This window comes from Colletotrichum siamense, assembly GCF_013390195.1.
Source record: "Colletotrichum siamense strain Cg363 chromosome Unknown KSG_Cg363_contig02, whole genome shotgun sequence".
In the NCBI taxonomy this organism is placed as follows: domain Eukaryota; kingdom Fungi; phylum Ascomycota; class Sordariomycetes; order Glomerellales; family Glomerellaceae; genus Colletotrichum; species Colletotrichum siamense.
The window spans coordinates 3,318,395-3,337,346 of record NW_023501015.1 but is presented as its reverse complement, the minus strand read 5'-3'; the positions used below and the strand labels follow the sequence as shown (position 1 = coordinate 3,337,346).

Below are 18,952 nucleotides of genomic sequence, written 5' to 3'. Positions count from 1 at the left end.
GACACACATTGATGGGTCTTGACGAAATTTAAGGAGTAAGTACGGGCTCTTCGCTGTTAAACGGAGACGAGAGACGTCAGATCAATGACAGCAACAAAAGGGATGTTGAATGTTGAAAATGAGCCTAAATGCGCGGCGACGAAAATCGCGAAAAGACGTTGTCGGTCGAAGATAGATGAAATCGAAGTCAAGCTGACATATTTGACGTTGACTTTGAAGCTCCTGGCAATGGCCAAGTCGAAAATGCCTGAAAGATTACCCGGACATCCCCCGGGTATCGATTTCGCAAGTCCGTGGTCCCGTGCAGATGGCTACATTGAGGCCAGATACAAGCCACCAAAAGCATTTCACGCGATCTCTTCCAAAGTCCCACTAAGTTTTCCTACTCGACGGATCAAACCCAACGCCCAAGCCTTTGCGTCTCGTCAGTGCCCAACGATGGTATCAGTCAAATAAATAGAGGAAGCTTTCTAGAGAAGCTCTAACCTAAGCCACGCGCCCGATAGCTGGTCGCCTTCCCGATACATCAGGAGAATTGTGAAGTTCGTATCTGTGGGCAGACAACCTTGAGACCCCGACCCCTGAGGACCGACAAGCGACTTGGCACATCAATATTAATTTAGGATTAAGCTTTAGACTCTAGCCCTCAGAACAAGCTTATAATCAAGAATCGCTATCTGCAGGGGCAACATTCTGTTATACTGTTTCAAAACTTTGTTCATTTCCGGCACATACGTGTCTGCCTTTTGTCTATGAGCGTCATCCAATCTAGGTATATCCTCCTCACATCACCAGAACGAAGCCAAGAGAAAAGCGCCTTTGATGAACAGACCCATGCCCCTTCTATCGCGTAGGTGCCGCACTCAAGCATGCTGGTTAATCGTGAGCCAGAAGAAGCATCCAGATCCTGCTCCCATGACGACGCGCCATACCAAGAAAAGGCCTCGTGTCGGTTCGCCGACAGGGCCGCTATTCATTAGAAAATTCAACAGAACCACTCCATGCTAGTAAACACTACCCCTGATGCTACGGTCCTCCTTTTCAGCACGGGCCAGGTCATCGTCGTCCGCTTCGGAACCCAAGTCGCTGCTGTGGGCGTCTCCGAGGCGGTTTGCGCGTGCTCCTCGACGCATGCCCTCCTTCTCCGACAGCTGTTCTTCCTGAGTTTGTGTTGTGCTCCCATTCGTGCTGCTGTCGGCAACGCCGTTGCCACATCCGTTGATTCCGTTCGCGCTGTGGCCGGTCCCGTTGGAGACGGCCAGGGCCTTTACTTTGGCGGTGACGGCCGCAATCTGTGGTCTGTGGCCGTCCTCCTCCGATGAATCTGTGTCGCTGCCTGCCACAGACGTCCGTCCCGAAAACGTGCCGCCAAAATCACGGCCAGCATGAAGGTGCGGCGAAATCATGCTGCGAAGACGGTCTTCGGCGGAAATGAAGGATGGAGTGCCATCCGGGGACGACACTACCTCTTGGCGGGATCGGCTAACGTCGATCTGCGGGGGTCGGTTATCGTTGTCCTCGTCAGAGCTGTAGCCCTGCTCGATTCGCTTCGTTCTCCGGCCAGGCGTGGGTGACTGGTGCCGGGAGTGGCCGTTAGCAACACCGTTACCGTTTGCTGCAGTCTCATCCCTCTGGCGGAGGGCGTCTAGATCTTCGCGTTTCTGGTAGTGGCTTTTGTGGTTGCATCCGTTAGGACAGCCACCCCAGCGACGCGTCACAATGAAGGTCTTACTGCGCTCTAGAAGAGTTGACGCTTTTGCGTCTTTGGGCGTCTTTTCTTGATTTCCCTCCACCTCAGTCTTCTCCTTTCCCTCTTTCTCCTTGAGCTGGGCACGCTCCTTGCGCAGGTCAGACCACGTTCGGAGCTTGTTCTCGAGAATGTATTTGCCGCTTTCTTCCTGCTTGCGCATGATGAGAAACTCGCAGTGGTTCACGTTACGCAGGTCCTCGAAATACTCGACGGTGAAGTGATACCACTTCATCAGGAAGACACGGGACATGAGGCCATGGGTAACTATGCGTTATGGATTAACTTAGTTGCCTGACCGTTGGTCTGGAGACTTACCGAGCACGCAAACGCTGGCAAAGTCGTTCTCTCCGAACTGGCGCCACAAACTCTCGTTAAAGCCACTAACTCTGTCGTAGGCATCTGCGGCGCTCTCGCCGTTGGGGATGCGGTAGAAGAAATGACCGTAGTCTGCCCTCTCCTGCCACATGCGCTCCATTTCGGCGGAGCAGGGCTGGAAGTTTCCAAAGTCCTGCTCGCGCAAGCGGGGCTCTTCGTAGACCTTAATGTTGGAACGCTTGAATGGTGAGGGATCTTCTTCGTCCGACGTCAGCGTGGAGAGGATGCCCTCTGTCGTCTCGCGAGTACGGCGGTAGGGGGATGTGAAGAAGTGGAGGGTATCATCGGCTCGTAGAAGCTTGCGCAGGCGTCGGCCGGCGTCGTAGGCCTGTTGCCAGCCATCTTGTGTCAACTTCACACGGTGGTCAGGTATCGTCTGGTGGATGTCGCGGTTCTCTGTTCAGAGGGCTTTGATTAGCAATCCGGGCACACACACGTGTCGGACGAAGGGGGTTGGCATACTGTTGCCCTCGGACTGGGCGTGTCTGATGAGGATAATGAGTCTCGGCTTCGCCATGTTGTCAACTTTTGACAGGTTGTGGTTTCGCAGAATTTGTAAAGCGCCACCTGGTATTGTTCAAGCGAAGGGACAGGCGTCGGTGCGATTATTGGAAAATGATATGGTGGGACGAAGGAGTTTCTTATGGCCGGGGTATCATTCGCGGTGTCGAAGAAGGGCAACAAAATTCAGCCGCAGGTCGCAAAAGAGTAGCGTTGAGAACCTTGTTGACCGGGAAGAGTGAAGAGAGGAATGAGGCGGGGCAGGAGTTTGGCGGTTGAGAGGAAAACCTTAGGAGGGGCTGCCGTTGTATTTGTATCGCCTTATGCCAACCTTAACCTTACGGACAGGGTCTGAGAGGGGTGGTGCTTGCTTGGGAAAGGCGTCAACGGATTGTCAACCAACAGGCCCTGAGAGGTTGAGATGGGATGAGTTTAATTTAGGTACAAGATACGTAAAGCGTAGCAAGGAGTAGCTAAGAGTCACAAGATGGGATTGTGTGTGTGTGCGCGAGTGTGCGAGTGTATATGTGTGTATGTGTGTGTTGGTAGTGTGACGGCGACGGGAGCGACATGGAAGAGTGCGGTGGCTCTTTTTGACTGAGGTCGCCTCCTGTCAGGCACTAATTGCTGCTGCACTGTACATCAATCGTTGGCGTCTTTCTTGCGTGCCCCCTTCCGTGTGACAGGTATTTTTGGTTCCCGTCCGCCGCCCGGTGGCATGGTACTTGTGCCACCACCACAGGTATTCCATACAAGTCGGTCGGCCGTAATTTTTTCTGGCATGCTCAGCAGCAGCAGAAACATCCAAAGGACCCCTCGTCCCACTGAGCGGCGGCTTTTTTGGCGGGCTGGTTTTCAATCTGAAGCCCTGTCTTTCCGGGGACAGGCACCGGGCATCTCGTCTGTGTCCATCGCTCCCCTGCTGCCCCTGCTGCGGCGGGGTACATCGGGGCATCCCAACGTGCCGACCAGCCAACCAGACGTCAGAGACAACACTTTTGAAGGCCCGGCAGCCGCCTTGAGACAGGGAATCCGCAGCCCCTGATTGGCGCACTGGCCCCCCGATAAGCGGCGACGCTGCTCTCCATGCCCCACCCTTTCAGCGGCATGGCGGCGGCACTTGCACTGCACGATGCAAATGCCCTCTCCAGCTTTTTTTTTTTTTTTTTTTTTTTTTTTTTTTCCTTCCCTCTTCCAGCTCCTTCATGCTGTCTCGACGTCGCTCCAGTCAAACTTGCAGCAAAGACGAGAAGTCTCAGTGGACTGCTTTACTCACAGGGCCCTACACGTCCTTCTGCTAAAGTAGGTAGACAGACACTCGATTTTGTCCACTTGCCGCTCAACGCCCTGCCGGTGCAACCCTATATTGCGCCGTCTGTCGCATTTCGCTCTACATAGTACAACATTTTGCGCGTGTCGCTCATGATAGACGCGTGCCTGGAACTGCCCATTCCCGCAACGCCGCACCGTCATTCGACAACGTTCCCCACCGCACCCACACCATTCCACATGCTTCTCATGTTCCATCCTTCAGTCTTCCACTGACGCGAAGAAACATACGAACGACAGCCGCCGCAACTACCCCGGAACTCTCCCTCAAGCTTAGCCGCCGTCCGCTCCAACACAACAGTGCCGTGCCACCTCCAACAACGTGCCAAGTACGACGAACGACAATCCCTTCCCTCTTGTGTCTCCGGCGCGACGACTTTTGCACTTACGGAAATCTCCGACCGCCCTGCGGCGCCAACACAGGAATCCAGACAGAGAAACAAACAATCCCAACGACGCATCCATCTCTCGCGCCCGGCCGACTGCATAGCAGATCTCTGTTCGGTTGCCTCCCAGCATCGAATCAGCCCATTCCCGACCTGGTCTCATCCCACAATCATACGACCCCAATCTCAACGTAACGCGCCATCTTTTGCTGGACGATCCCCAACACCCCGCAAATACCACCACCGCCTTCGCAAATCTCCCACATCTCTCTCCCACCTGCCAGAGCATCAGCAGCAACCATGTCTGGCGAGGGCCCCGAGTCCATCCCCACCTCCGCCGACCCGCGCAGCCGGCGTCCGGTCAAGAAGCGCGCCCTCACCCCCGTCACCGAGCACGCGAAGCAGCTCGACGCCCTCTTCTCCAAGCCCGACCAGGAGATCTGTATCCCCCCACCCCCCGGCGCCGTCGCCAAGCGCGCCGTCAATGCCCCGCCCGAAATCGTGACTAATGTCCAGGGCTCCAGCGCCGGAGCCGGCTCGGGCGAGTTCCATGTCTACAAAGCCAGCCGTCGCCGCGAGTATGACCGACTGCGTGCCATGGACGAGGAGGTGAAGCAAGAGAAGGATAACGAGGAGTTTGAGCGTCAAAAGGCCGAGCGCGAGGCCAAGGACGAGGAGCGCACACGCAAGAACAGAGAGAAGAGAGAGAAGAAGAAGCAGAGGGGCAAGAAAGGCCCTGTTGCAGCCGGCCCAAAGGCGCCGGCAGTGCCAAGCGGTGGTGCAGACAAGCCGACTTTGGCGGAAACATCTACAACCAAGGCAGACGGCGATGCCAAGGAATACAGGGACGGCGGTAGAAACATGGAGTCAAAGACCACCGCTACAGCTCAACCCTCCGGTCTCGTCATCCACGACGACGACTGATTCATCCATGAGGTTCATGGGCTTGAGCTTTAAAGCTTGGCTTGGCATCCCCAAAAATAACTTCAGATCAAACGGGTGGGTCCAGGATTGACAGACTGTGCAGTGACAGGAGACACAAGCAGGCAGAGCCCCGATCAAAGCATCAAAGCTTTTTTTTCTTTTTTAAAAAAATGCCCGAGAACGTCGTCGTCGTCTAGGTATTTCTAATCCCATGTCTATGCCTTGGTATAGGGTATGGCTTAATATTTTCCCCCCTTCATCATCTCTTCTCGTCACAACACACGTTGTAGTTTCCCACTATCACCAGAATACCAGCCGACTGACTTCATCAGGCATCTTATTCGTCACCACCACCGTGCAGGCCGTTGCCTACTTGCGCAGCCTTTCTCGCACTGCAAATATCGTCGACTCTGAGGAGCAGGCAGGCGGCCTGGTAAATGTGTTAGTTGATGTGTCGTAAAACCTTGTGATATCTTGTAGATGTAAACCACATACCTCGACAGCCGTCTTGATGCTCTGCAACTTAATAGCCTCCGGCTCCCAGACTCCGTATTCCTTCATGTCCGCAATCACACCGCTGTCTCCGTTGATACCCCAAGAGTGCTTGCCTTCGGCGTGCTTGGCACGCAGATCCGTCAGGACTCTGACGGGGCTGGCACCGGCATTCTGCACCAGGGTACGGGGGATGACTTCGAGCGCATCAGCGACAGCCTTGTACGGCCACTGCTGAACGCCCTCAACACCCTTTGCGAGCTGGCTCAACCGCACAGAGACGGCCATCTCGGTCGCACCACCGCCAGGAGCAAGTCTGGGGTTGAACATGACGTTACGGGCGACACCCATAGCGTCCTGGAGGTTACGCTCAATCTCGTTCAGCACGTCCTTGGATGGGCCTCTCAGGAGCACTGTGCAGGCCTTGGGGTTCTGGCACTTGGTCAGGAAGGTGAAGTACTCGTCGCCAATCTTCTCAATCTCGAACAAGCCGCAGAGAGTACCGACGTCGGAGTCCTGGAGATCGTCGACACGGTTGACGATGGTGGCGCCCGTGGCTCTGGCTATTCTGTTGTTGTCCGTCTTGCGGACACGGCGGAGCGCGGTAACGTTGGCCTTCACGAAATAGTGCTGGGCGAGATCTGCTAGACGTTAGCCAAAATTACCCCCTGAATCCCGCTTCTTGAGATTGCGTACCTGAGACACCCTTCTCAGTGATGACCAAGTCAGGCTTCAGAGCGAGGACGGCCTCGCACATGGCCTTGACCTGCTCTTCCTCGATCTGCAAGATACGGTTCCAGTCCTCCTCCTTGGAAATCTCAATGTTGGTTTGCGACTCGCCCTTCTTGTACTCCAAGGGGCAATCGAGGAGGACGATTCTGGGGTTCTCTATTCTCCGGCGCATCTTGGGGTGGGTGATGTCCTTGTTGAGCATAACACCGTCCAGCACTCTGCTGTCCTCGATCTCGCCGCCGGGAACCTTTTCCACACGCGCGTAACGCTTGATGTCGACCTCGGTTTTTCCGTTGCCGGCCTCCCACGTGACGGTGCGGACCGCCTTGAGGGCGAGGTCGCACATCAGGTCCGACCATCTCGAGACGAACTTGGTGCCGATAGAAGAGGAGATGAGGCCGCGCATGGCCTTGTCGTCGTTAACGTCGATGGGGAGGGAAATGTCGTCGATGATCTCGAGGGCGTCCTTCAACGCGCGGCGGAAGGCAGCGATGATCTGGACGGGGTGGATGTTGCGCTCGAGCTGGGGCAGGGACTGGGCGAGGATCTCACCAGCTAGGAAGTGTCAGTTACTCTTTCTTGATAAGCAGCAATTGTAGTGCGCGCGGATTTCGAAGCTTTGCTCACCCATGATTATGACCGTCGTGGTGCCATCGCCAACTTCCTCGTCTTGCGTCCGGCTGAGCTCGATCATGCTCTTTGCTGCAGGATGGGAGACCTCGATTTCTCTGAGAATGGCGTGGCCATCGTTTGTGAGGACGATGCCTCCCATAGGGTCCAAGAGCATCTTCAACATGGCCTTGGGGCCGAGGCATGATCGAATAATGTCGGCAACGCTGGGAACGCGGGGTCAGTTGGTTCGTACGGCGGTGTAGTCGAACAGGATAGACGTACGTCTTAGCAGCAGCGATGTTGGACAGCTGGGCCTTGCGACCCGTCTGCCGCTCACCGCTATTGGTGTCTAAGGAGAGGGATATGGTCAGCATCACCGCGTAACATGGGGGGTAGCTCATCAAGCTCGGCGGGAGGAGGGGCTGCAGTACTCATAACCAGCACAGGGGCTTGCATGATGGGCGACGACAAATTCAGAAAAATCTAATGGAAATCCGGATCGTCTGTGGGATTTGTTTCGGCGAAGGACTTCACCGTTGCAAGGGAAATCGTGGAGATGGCGGGGGTATTGTTGCTGCTCCTCAAGGCACCGGGCTTCTAAAAAGTTCGCTGGGCGGGTTTGTTTTTTGGCGGGATGAAGCTGGAGCACGGCGGAACCTATTCCCGGTGGTGTTCACCGAGCTTCCCGCGCCTGGCTTCTGACGCACCAAACCACCACACCGATGCAACCAATACTTTAGCCTCAGGTTCCAAAGTACACTTCTTCCAACACCTTGCTTCACACCAATCACTGCACGGTTCAGGAGCAGACGCATAACCCGAAATAATATTTAATTATACTTATCGAAAAAAGGCCGTGAATGATGCTAATTTTCTCGTTTTCCTCCTGTCAGAATGTAAGAGGGCTGCAGATGATACCGATTATCACGGACGCCGCCCTTTTCAGCTCTCCTCACCAATAAAGTCCCGTCGTTCTCATGATACCTAGTGATGCCCAAGTCTACATCCTAACTTCGTTCCTAAGCCCAGAACTTCCTGGACGGTAGCTCGCATGACTCGGATACCTCCCAGTGGGCTGAACACTCGGCCTCGCCCGTATATGCCGAGGAATTTGTGCCGGGACCTGGGCGAAAGAGGGATCTCGTGAAAGGTCTCGGGCCGCAATTCTTGCAGGAACATCAATCCATTCGTCTTTGAAAATGATGTCCACCACGCAGCTGTCTCTGGCCATCGCTTGCTGGAGAGATATCCACTGCAGCCTGTTCTCTTGTGCGGCTTGACCAACGCGCTCCCAAAACTCCCCTTTCCGCTTAACCTTGGTTTCGGCTTTAGCTCTTCGGTCTGTTTCCTTCCAAGGGAGGCCGGGTACTTTATCTGTCGTCAAAAAGTCTTCCACTATCTGATGGCCCGGAATTTGGTCTACTTTCGACTGGGTCACGAAAATGGGGATGCCGTCTTTACTCAGCTTCAATCTCAACCTTGCTGATTCCTCTGGCACATTATATGAGCCGTAAGAGGAGTTCGAGAAGTCTCCGAGTCCCCGGGGAACCGCCGCTTGATCTGGAGCTATGTCGCGGATCATCTGATGTTGCCAAGGGTGTGGCATCACAGTCACCTTGTCGACTGGTACCGCAATTTTGATGGTGGAAAGCGGCATCGGATCGAGGTCGAGGGGAACCGGACCGTCGCTTAGCACCAGTGGCCTAGAGATTTCGATGCAAAGCCATCTGCGGTTCTTACCAATGGCGTCGGTTCTTTGATAATACTCAGTATTAATTCAACATGAGAGGAGCGGGGTTAGAGGTGAGTGGACTTACATTTCAAAATCATGCATGGCTATCGGATGGTTCTCTTCATGTCCAAAGTACATCTCCGTACTGAGACTCTCCTGGAGTTGTTGGGCGTTTTCAGCATCCAGTGGTGGACCAAAGTCTTTGTGTCGAGCGTTGTCCTCCTTCTGAAAATGGATTGATTGTATGGTACGCTTTCGATATCCGTTGGTCTCTTTGGATCTTTCCTCAAAGGCACTGAAGTTCATGCTCATTTGCCGGCCTCGTGGGCCTTGTCTCCATTCAACGTTCATGACTTGGCCGGCTCGTCGGAGACTCGTCATTCCCTGTATATTGTAAGGAGTCTCGTTGAATGCGCCGAGCGCCGCCTTCAGTCGGCGCACACTTCCTTGACTTAGTTAATGTTAGTAGAGACTTCCAACGCTGAGAAAACGCTCCTTGGCTTACACGAATGGAAGTCTTGCCTGATGGTGACGAAGCCATTTGGCGCGCATCTCTCTTTTGTCGAGACCCAGTTTCCCCCTGTCATCATATACGGTTGGCTGGTTTTCGAGCCCCATCGACACGATTTGCTGTGTGGCACTAGCACCAACAGCCTCTTGGTGAAGGTCGTAAGGAATTTCTAGAGTCCAATCGGTCGACCGGATATTATCGATCGCGATGACATCGTTGGGAGACTCATTCTTATAGTAATTCTTGTCCTCGCGGTGGAGTGCTTCGAATTTTGCCCTTCGTTGCGAGCCAATTTTGATTCCCAGAAGAAGCTTCTCCCGAACGCTCGCACTAGGGACGAAGTTCGACATCTTTGATAATTCAGTGCCTGCCTCACTAGTGAACTCGACACTTGATGGGTTCCTGCAGAGCGAGAGTGTGCCTGAATGTACAATTAGGTGGAAGAAAGGCAAGATGCCCAAGTGAGGGTGCGGTGCCTTACAGTGGGAGGACAAGGTAGGGAAGATTTGTCGCCTTCCAGGCGGAGAAAACCGATCTGTATGCCTCAAGATTCATCAGACCTTTTCTGGCAAAGCTTTATGGTTCAAAAAAGTACCTATGTCGGAGTTGGAGATTTCCATGGTAATGGCCGCTTCCTGGCCAGAGCCTAATAGCGTCGTTTGCCGGTCCTCTGTTCGCACCGAAATGTCTGCTCTAGATGATTCACCAGGACTTTTGTTCTGGGGTCGCTTTCTTGGTATGTCAGGACATTCGGATGCAGGCCTCTTGCGTCCTCGGACCCAAGGACCTGCCATGCCGCAGGCGCCCAGGCTGACCTTATAACCGTGAAATAACGATGAAAGACTTGGCTGGAAATGATAAAGATATGTGCAAAAGTTAAAAGACTGAGGATTCCTTTTTTTGAAAGTAGTAGAGGATCGATCAACCGTTCCTGAGGTGGAAGGTAGCGCGGGGATGTTGATTTCGTTGCAAGAGATACTGTTGTTGTGGGAAGAGGGGATCGCCGACGTTTTGTAGCCGTCGTTCATTGTTCAGGTGAGCTGCTGTAAATCAAATTCCTAGCAAGAAGTCGACAACGAAGATTTCGTTCGAAGATTCGAGGTCAAGGCAAGAGCTGTTCTGGTGTAGGAGGTTCTGGAGCAGACGTCGGTCTAGTCAGTTAGGCAGAAAGAACGATTCGATGGTAGGTAGGTAGGGCAAGTGAAGGTCAACCGAAGATGAGAATAGGGAAGTCTCTTGAGGAAATCGCGTCAGACGCTCGGGTCTTTCTGAAAGAGGTCAACCCGACGAATGGGAGCAGGCACGCCTGCCTCTCTCAAAGCGTTTTGGAAAGGGGCGTATAGGGCTGTGGCGAACTAACAGGGACGAAATTATTTGGCATCTTCTCAAGGCACTAAGAGTCCTTTTAGGAAGGGCAATACTGTACGAGAACCGCGGCAGAAGGCGCATCCATGGTCAGGACTCCGGCAGATACATACATGAAACCGACTGTTTCCCCCATGTCGTCGTGACTTCAATGTTCCTCGTACTATAGTTGTCACTTTCAAGGCGAGAAAGTGGGTGCTCGACCTCAGAGTCAAATCCACGTCATTACCTTGGCGACGACGTAGTTGTGAAGAAGACCATATACATTCGTCACGAATGATCTAGGCTAGCTGCCCAATGGCCCATGAGAAGTGAAACTGATGTATAGTCCGGAACCATCCCGTCCATTCCCGCCGAATCAAAGCCCTCTTTTCTAAGGGCGCTTCTCTATCATGGTATCCGCCTCGAAGCAGTGGTCCTTGGTGCGCAAAAAGGACACTACTGATTATTCATGCTAACCCAATTCATTCGTATCCCTTGAAACGCCCAACCCATCCGTATGACGCATGCCCTTCCAATGTGATTCCTTTTGATTTGAAGTGTAGAATGTCGTTGCTTGTACTTTTCGCCGCAGGATACAAGTTGTAGCCTACGAAATGACTCTGTCCTCGCCGTTTTTCCTATTGCTTGTATTTACTCAGAAGAACTTGGACATAGCTCTGCTGAGATCGATGAAGTCCACCGGCTTCGTAACATAGTCACTGAAGCCAGCTGCCACACACTTGTCCTGAACATCGGACATGACATTGGCCGAAAGCGCAATGATGGGCAGCTTCTTGAATCCCCGTTCCTTTTCCCACTGCCGTATCTCCCGGCAAGCTTGGTAGCCGTCTTTGCGCGGCATGTGCAAGTCGCACTAGTTGATCTATTAGTGGCCACGTCGGCTTGTCGGCAGGTAGGATAACTTACCAGTATCAGAGAAAAGTAGCTATGGGAGCGAGAAAAGACGGTCTCGGTGCACTCGGCTCCGTCTGCAACAACCTCGACTTCCACGCCGACCTTCTTGAGGTATTTCTTCAGGACCTTTTGGTTGACAGGGTTGTCTTCTACCAGCAGCACCTTATACCCCTTGTTGCCCATACGTTTCTCGATTTCCTGGTAACTGGCCTTCTGAGTTTCCACCATGCGTTGTGCTGTAGACCTGTTTCGATCAATGCTAAGATCGCGAACCTTGTCCGGATCGAAGATGACAGCAAATCTGGATGGTTTGACTGGCTTGTAGATAAAGGTGACCAGGTTCTCAGACACCAGCTGCTCATACTTTGTGTCAGTTGCCAGTTTCATTACCGCCTGCCGCTGAACCGAATCGGACAAGATCAGGATTGTCGTATTGCTAATGGTCGTAGACTTTGTAATTCTCTCCATCAATCCGATGATCTCTTCGGGCGAGGGTAGGTTGAGAACGATGTGCGTGAAATTAACAGATTCATCTCCTCCCAGAAGGCTTTGAGCTTTGTCAACTGAATCAAGAGCTGTGATTTGATGAGGCACGTCCTTGGGAAGGGTCGTCTCAATGTGTTGCGCCGTGGCCTCGCGGCTATGAGTTTGCGGGCAGATGATGAGGATCGAGTACATGGGAGGTCTGAAGTCTTCCAGTTTGACGGGCTTAGATGTCTCAGGGGTCGGTGTCGTGCCCGATGATGCTTCGCTGGGAGGAAGCTCAAGCTTCATCTCTGACAGGTCTTGACCGCTCGCCCTGGCGGCTTCACTGAAGTGTACGAGACCGACGTTGACCGAAGACACAGATGTGCGCTCCGTAACTTGGGAAATATTAGAGCGTATCGAAGGATCAGAGCTTCCACTAGACGCCAGAGCTGGCGAAACGAACTCAGCATCAGTGCTCGGGCTTGCGCCCGATATGGCTTTTGCTGCTGGCGAAGCTTTTACAGCGGGGCGAAGAACGGTGACCTCCTCAGGAGCTTGAACGACAGGCTTGAACGCTTCGGGGCTGATCGGACCATCGGGGTGGTCGGCTGAGGTTGGGAGGGCAAACTTGGCGGTGAATGTGAAAGTCGAGCCTTTGCCGGGAACTGCAGTGCCCTCCATCTTGCCACCGTGGAGCTCCACCAGCTGTCGGGAAATAACCAAGCCAAGACCACTTCCTCCATGCTGTCTGGTGCTGCTTCCATCGATTTGGCTGAAGGGCTTGAAGATCAAGTCCGCTTCCTCTTTCGTGAAACCTCGTCCGGTGTCGATAACTGCAAACTCCAGCATGATCTCGTCGTTGGCGGGTGCCGACTTTGTGTTGGTGAAGATTCTACATCGGCTGAACACCTCACCTTCGGCAGTGAACTTGATGGCATTTCCAATGACGTTGAGAAGAACCTGACGGATGCGCACTTTGTCGCCCTTGACCCAAGCAGGAACGTCCTCTTCGACAATGTAGTTGAGCTCAAGTCTCTTGGCAATCGCCATGGTGGACACCAGCTCGTTGACATCTTCAATCAAAGAGCGCGTGTGGAACCATTCGTATTTGAGCTTCATCATGCCGGCGTCGACCTTGGATAGATCCAAAATGTCATTGATGATCATGAGGAGGCTGTTGGCGCTCGTTTGAATGGTGTTGGTGTAGTCACGCTGCTCCTCATTCAAGGTCGTATCCTGCAAAAAGCTGACCATGCCAGAGATTCCGATCAATGGGGTGCGAATCTCGTGCGACATGTTGCTCAAGAATCTACTCTTTGATTCCATGGCTTCTTTGAGTTTGGCTTCCAGGAGCTTGTGATCGTTGATGTCCGTAGCAGAGCCAAAGTATGAGCTCGCTCCGTTGCCGAAATCAATGTTGTCAATCTCGACGCATCGAATCAGATGCCACCTGTATTCTCCGTTCCGAGATCGCAATCGGACCTCGGTCGTATACGACAGTCTGCCGTTGCTGTCGGTAGTCACCTTGATGATTCCTTTCCTCGCCAGCTCCGTGAGATCTGCGGTAGGCATCTCGTACACCGAACTACTGCTCGAGCTGTTATTTCGCGAAAGCGCTTGGTGTATTCCTCTGATATTAGTCTCCATCAGATTTTGACCCTTCGATGGCGCAGTCAAGCTCGTGAAAGCAGCCTCGAAAGATGCAGCTTCCTGTTGGCTCTTACGATCGAATTTGGCTGGAAAGGGTGTGGGCGGCCGATCTGTGGGTATTTGGCACTTCGCTAAATCATCAGGATGGACGAAGTCCATGAAGCCGAGACCAAGTGAATCTTCAAAGCTCTGGCCTGTATATGAGAGCCACTGCTCGTTGGCGAACGTGATGCCCTCATCTTCGGTAGCTGTGAAGATGATTTGGGGGATGAGGTTTGCCAAAAGTCTATGCTTCGCCTCTGATGCCTCAATCTCTTCTTGACGCGCGGCTTTGAGTTCGGCAATATGTTGGTCATGAATATCCATGTAAGATCCGAGAAATTGCATCATGACTCCGCGCTTGTCACGGGAAGCCACAGCTCGGGCGTAAAACCATCGATAAGCGCCGTCGAAGCGCCTTATACGAACTGTTCTCGAAAATTGCTCCCCTGTCCGTAAAGAGTGGCCCCAAGCCTTCAAGTACTCGTCCCTATCATCAGGGTGAATGCTGCCCCAAGGGTCAGCAGCGAGGTCGGTCACTGTTTGTCCTCGATACGTCAGGTAGCGACTATTGACCCATACAATCTCGCCAGTTTGGGGCAGTGACACGAAAACGTGCGCTGGAAGGGAATCAAGGATGAGACCTTTCAATCGATCGGAAGGTGGCGGCATATCGACTGAGCCAACAGTAACTGAACCAGCTCTGTACGGTGCCGTGTGGGGCACAGGCTTGCTCACAACACTCGAACTAGGCGGTAGTGACTGGAAGCTCGTGGCGAAGTCGGCACCGTAGGAGTGTAGGAGAGTGTGCTGGTTCTGTTCCAAAGGCTTCTGCTCGACAGACTTCAGTCGGGGTTCGAGTACCGCGATTTCATCCAAGTAATTCTTCAACTCGCTGGAGAGTACGCGTTTGACACCACCCGGCGTGGAAACCCGACTTTCCGTAGCCCTCTCGATGATGTCTTGACCTTCACCTGTCCCGGGTGTGGAGGAGGGTTCCTGCGCGACAGCATGAAGTCCAACCGACAGACGAGCTTGCCTGTGATCGACTGGTGAGCCCTCCTTGGAACTGCGTCGCGTCTTTTGGGAACTCGCTGAGGATGTTTCTGCTCGGGCCGAAGATGCTTTTTTGTTGGTGTTGAAGTAGCTCTCGCCTCCAGAGTAGGCAGGGCTGGTCGAAGGCCCGCGCTTGTCCATAAGCATATGGAGCGAGCTAGAGTCCCAGCCTGGTGTTCCCATCGGCGAGCCAGTTGCGCTCTTGGAGACACCGGAGTAGTCACTTGGGCTTGTGATACTGCCCGCCAGGGAGCGATGGGCAGTCGGGTCCTCGGAGGGGAGAAAACTAAGGTTACCGATACTGGCAGGGTCTGCCAACGGTCGTCCATCAGCAGCAATGGCACCGAAACCTGCGGTGTGAGGTCTCCGGCGGTTGAGTCCAGCAAGCTCCGTCTCCAGATTCGAATAATGACGACAAAGAGAGAATGAAGTCGCTAGGTGCGGGGCCAGATACTCGAGAGAGTGGCGAAGGTTCGAGGGATATGGGATGATGGGGCTGAGTATCGAAAGAATGGCAATTGGTGCAGGCTTGTCCTTTCGTTGCCAGGAGCTAGCAGACGCGTCATGGTCCCCTGACTGATCATGTATCTCGCTCTTATTGCGGCTGTGCGTCTTCTGCTCGAGGATGGTTGTGTCGAGTTTAAATGGATGAACAGGTTTGGAAAGAAGGAGATGCGTCAGGGGGATGTGAAGAACAGTCCATGAGTTGTCCACTCCGATCGCCTCGGGCGGTCGCATTCCAGCGTAGTCTGCAGGCGCGGACCCCGGGTTGAAGGAATCTTCATCCACCATCGCATCAGTGAAAAAGGGGTTCTCAGTGGGATCAGCGCGGACCGCGGGCGATGGCGCAGGAGACTGAGACCATGGCGACGGAGGAGCTTGCTCAAACTCTTCATACTTTGGGGTCGGCGGCCGTGGTTTATCATCCTCCAGTCGCGAAATCATGCTTGAAGGCTGAGGTTTTTCTAGTCCCTGGCTGCGACCCAGACTCCGCGGAGGATTTCCGCCTCCTAAAATAGTTGACAACTTCGAGCTAGAGTCCGCCCTCATCTTCTTCAGCTTTTTCCTGGCTGCATCTGTCGATGTCGCTTTCGTCGCTGGATTGGCCTTGGCAGCCGGTTCATCTGGTAAATTTTGCAGGTATGGGTAGCTTCTTGTGAGTGCAATCACCTTACCGCGTTCAAGAACGCGCATGACGCCACTGTGGTCGATGAGAGGATCGGCTTCGTAGTCTAAAGCTTGAAGGACAGGGAGGACCCTGCCTTGAACATCTGGATTTGCACCAAGAGGTACTTCCCAGCTGGGCACGTCTTGATCCTCAGCATCGTGTTCAGCGAGTGCCGACGTGTTGAGTGGCGGCCCTGACGGCTCAGAACCGACTTCTTCGGGCGCTTGTGCCGGCGGAAAGTAACTCTTGCTCCTGCCAAGCTGCGCTGGACGACGGGAGGGCAAAAGTCTCTCGCTGCCACCTTTTCTCTCTCTGTTATCCTCGTAAGCGGTGAAGGAGTGGCGAGTCTGTAGACTCGGTCGCGGAACAAGCTTTGGTCGTGAAGGGTCTTCATGCGCTGCTTGTTCTTCGATGACAACGTCACCCGCACTGCTGGGAATGAGACTGCTGCCTCTGGCCATGTAACCAAGACTAAGGTCGTCTTCTTGGTGTTCATTATAGGTCGCCTTCTGACCCCACGGCACGTTTTCGATGTCAGTGGTATCAGCTGGCACGGCAAGTGTGACTCTTTCGGCTTTGTACACATCCCTCATGATCTGCACGACTGTGTTCCACCACGCATCTAGTCCAGGTTCGGCACTTAGCATTAGTGACAAGTCATACAAATTAGGGCTGGGGAAATCGCCATCCAACTGGCCAGTAGCTCCGGCAGGGAGGAAAGTCAGCGCTGATGCGGGCGTCGACGAGCCGGAGAGGACCTTGTCTTGAGCAGCTCCAAAACCCTCGAATGACATGGTTTGCGACATGAAAGCCGCAGCAGTTGGTGACATGTTGCCGAATGGTCTGCTCATCGGATTCATGGCATACCCAGGCGTCGACATACGTGGGAACGGGTAAGAAGGAGTACCTGCGACAAAACCCGGAGTGATGCCGCCGCGAATGGTGTTTCCCGACTCGGTCGAGGTTGTTGTCAGGCTGGATGATGTTGTCGCCAGGGCTACGGGATTGGTCTGGAGCGTATTGTTGCTCTCCTCGGGGATTGGAGAGACGCGAACCTTGTCAGGAGGCGTCGCCATGAGACCCCTTGTCGCCATCTCGCGACGCTCCAGATCGCGTGCCAATCGCTCCCGGTACCGGTTCAATTGTATCTGGGACTCGGACAGTGCAGGCGGCGTGTCGTTGTTGGAGCCCGCGGCCTCTTCATTTTTGCTTTTTTCTTCCTTGCCGCTTGTCCCACCTGCGACGTCATCGGCGACATGAGGTACGCCCGGTGTACGCTTCGCATTGATATCTCGTCCAAGTGCGCCAGAAGTCGCAAAGGTGGCGGACTGAGATTCGAGTTGCGCCTTGGGGCGGTCAGCCGGCGACTGAGAAGACTTCTCCTTGGACACGTTCGACATTGCGACGCGCGCATTTCCACCAGATGAAGGGGAGTTCAGGGTCAGTCCATGACGGGGACTCGGGAGGCTCTGAGCGGGTTCTTTGGTTGGCGACTTTTTTGCTTCGGGGGTGGTTCGTCGCGGGAGGCTAAGTCGACGCGCGGAAGACGGCTCTTTCTTGTCTACTGGAAGGCTCGTGCTTGGCATTCCTCATAAGAAGGGCGCCCCATATACAGAACAATAACGCGAGGATTTGCAGACTTCGAGTGGTCGTGTCGCTTCGCAAATAAGCCGATCCGGACTGGAGGTCAGAAGCGGCGCCGTTGAACCAAGCGTCAGGGGTTCAAGCAGAATCGGACGGTGAGTAGGTCCGCGAGGGGCTCGGGCGGGGAGGCGATATATCGGAAGAGGGGCAAAGTAGAAAAGTCGGTCGGCGGGCTTGGGACGAGGAGAAAAGGTGCTCTCGTCAAGCGGTGGAGGAGGAAATCCGAGGGCGAGCGTGCGATGCGGTGTCGTGTTGTGTTGTGTTGTGCGGCGGTGGTGTGGTGGTGGTGGTTTAGTCTGGTTGAGAATTGGATCGGTACCTCTTAGTTTTGGTGGTATGGTGAGGTGGGCGAGGCAAGGTATGGATGAGATGTGCGTTTGGACTGAAGTGGAATAGGCTGAACAGCGAGTATGGGACTGGAACTAGGAAAGACCAGGACCGGGACTGGGATTGGGACCGGGACTGGGGGGTTGAGGTTGCTCCTCAGTCTTGCATCGGGCCTGACGGTGACGGTGGACTGGGGTCGTCGGAAGGGGAGGAGGAAGACGACGACGAGGAGGATCGGGGCGTGGAGCAGAAAAAAAAAAAAAACGAAGCGAAGCGAGAGAACACGCAGTAGCGGCGCGGACAACGATGCAGTGAGGTAGCAGACAGGACGGACAGACGGGCATGCAACGGGCTGGCAAAGGCAAAAATGTAGGAAGGCAGAGAAAGAGACAGAGAAACTGGACAGAGGCAAAGGCAAAGGCAAGAAACGGAGGAACAAGAAAGGAAAGGGTGGGCAGCCCCGTTCAATGAGAATAGTCCTGCTTGATGACGTAGTTGGGAGGTGGGAGCTGAGGTGAAGAAGACCAGGACATTGGATGGAACATGCCCTCCAGGCTCCAGGTACCTTACCTAAGGTACCTTCCACACCTACCTAGGTACGCCGGGCTGCTCTCCCGCCCGAGCTCTCTCTCCCTCTCTCTTCGCTGTCTACCGCCCAGTCTCCCTACTTCCTTCCTACCTACCTACCTACCTAACCTTACCTTAGGTGCCTAGGTAGGTTACCTGAATTCTTCCCCCTTTCAGCACTGGAAATACTGCCCACTCAACATCCGTCTTTTGGTAAGGCTATTTTACTCTGCGTATCCTCCTCCAGTCTCACACAACTGTGGAGGTCCTGCCGCTACATGGACTCGCTCTGACGCCTCTTTCTCTGCGTGTTCTTCCTCTTCCTCACTACTTGGCAATGGCCTCGTACATGCTGATGACATCGCAACCTTCTCTGTCCGGCGCAACCAGCCAGCGGGCATCCAACCTCAGAAGAAAAAACAAACAC

The 18,952-nt window shown here is 53.9% G+C and overlaps 5 protein-coding genes across 5 annotated transcripts; 1 reads left to right on the top strand and 4 right to left on the bottom strand.

The window, feature by feature from the left end:
• Positions 1 to 1,004: 1,004 nt before the first annotated feature.
• DET1 (Broad-range acid phosphatase DET1) lies at positions 1,005 to 2,642 on the bottom strand (the record flags this gene model as incomplete). Its single annotated transcript, XM_036634687.1, has 3 exons — positions 1,005 to 2,014; positions 2,066 to 2,521; positions 2,588 to 2,642. The coding sequence occupies 3 exons, from the start codon at positions 2,640 to 2,642 to the stop codon at positions 1,005 to 1,007; spliced, it is 1,521 nt and encodes a 506-aa protein (XP_036500365.1).
• A 1,999-nt stretch (positions 2,643 to 4,641) lies between these two features.
• CGCS363_v002837 (PRKR-interacting protein 1-like protein) lies at positions 4,642 to 5,265 on the top strand (the record flags this gene model as incomplete). Its single annotated transcript, XM_036634686.1, has 1 exon — positions 4,642 to 5,265. One exon carries the CDS (start codon positions 4,642 to 4,644, stop codon positions 5,263 to 5,265), a length of 624 nt encoding a protein of 207 aa, XP_036499587.1.
• Positions 5,266 to 5,602: 337 nt separating this feature from the next.
• On the bottom strand, positions 5,603 to 7,557 carry cct3 (T-complex protein 1 subunit gamma; the record flags this gene model as incomplete). The annotated part of the gene is made up of 6 exons (XM_036634685.1): positions 5,603 to 5,695; positions 5,761 to 6,398; positions 6,454 to 7,044; positions 7,117 to 7,325; positions 7,384 to 7,450; positions 7,533 to 7,557. The coding sequence occupies 6 exons, from the start codon at positions 7,555 to 7,557 to the stop codon at positions 5,603 to 5,605; spliced, it is 1,623 nt and encodes a 540-aa protein (XP_036499589.1).
• A 544-nt stretch (positions 7,558 to 8,101) lies between these two features.
• CGCS363_v002835 (uncharacterized protein) lies at positions 8,102 to 9,694 on the bottom strand (the record flags this gene model as incomplete). The annotated part of the gene is made up of 3 exons (XM_036634684.1): positions 8,102 to 8,855; positions 8,919 to 9,284; positions 9,339 to 9,694. The coding sequence occupies 3 exons, from the start codon at positions 9,692 to 9,694 to the stop codon at positions 8,102 to 8,104; spliced, it is 1,476 nt and encodes a 491-aa protein (XP_036500362.1).
• A 1,652-nt stretch (positions 9,695 to 11,346) lies between these two features.
• On the bottom strand, positions 11,347 to 17,387 carry mak1-0 (Peroxide stress-activated histidine kinase mak1; the record flags this gene model as incomplete). Its single annotated transcript, XM_036634683.1, has 2 exons — positions 11,347 to 11,565; positions 11,619 to 17,387. 2 exons carry the CDS (start codon positions 17,385 to 17,387, stop codon positions 11,347 to 11,349), a joined length of 5,988 nt encoding a protein of 1,995 aa, XP_036500363.1.
• Positions 17,388 to 18,952: the final 1,565 nt, after the last annotated feature.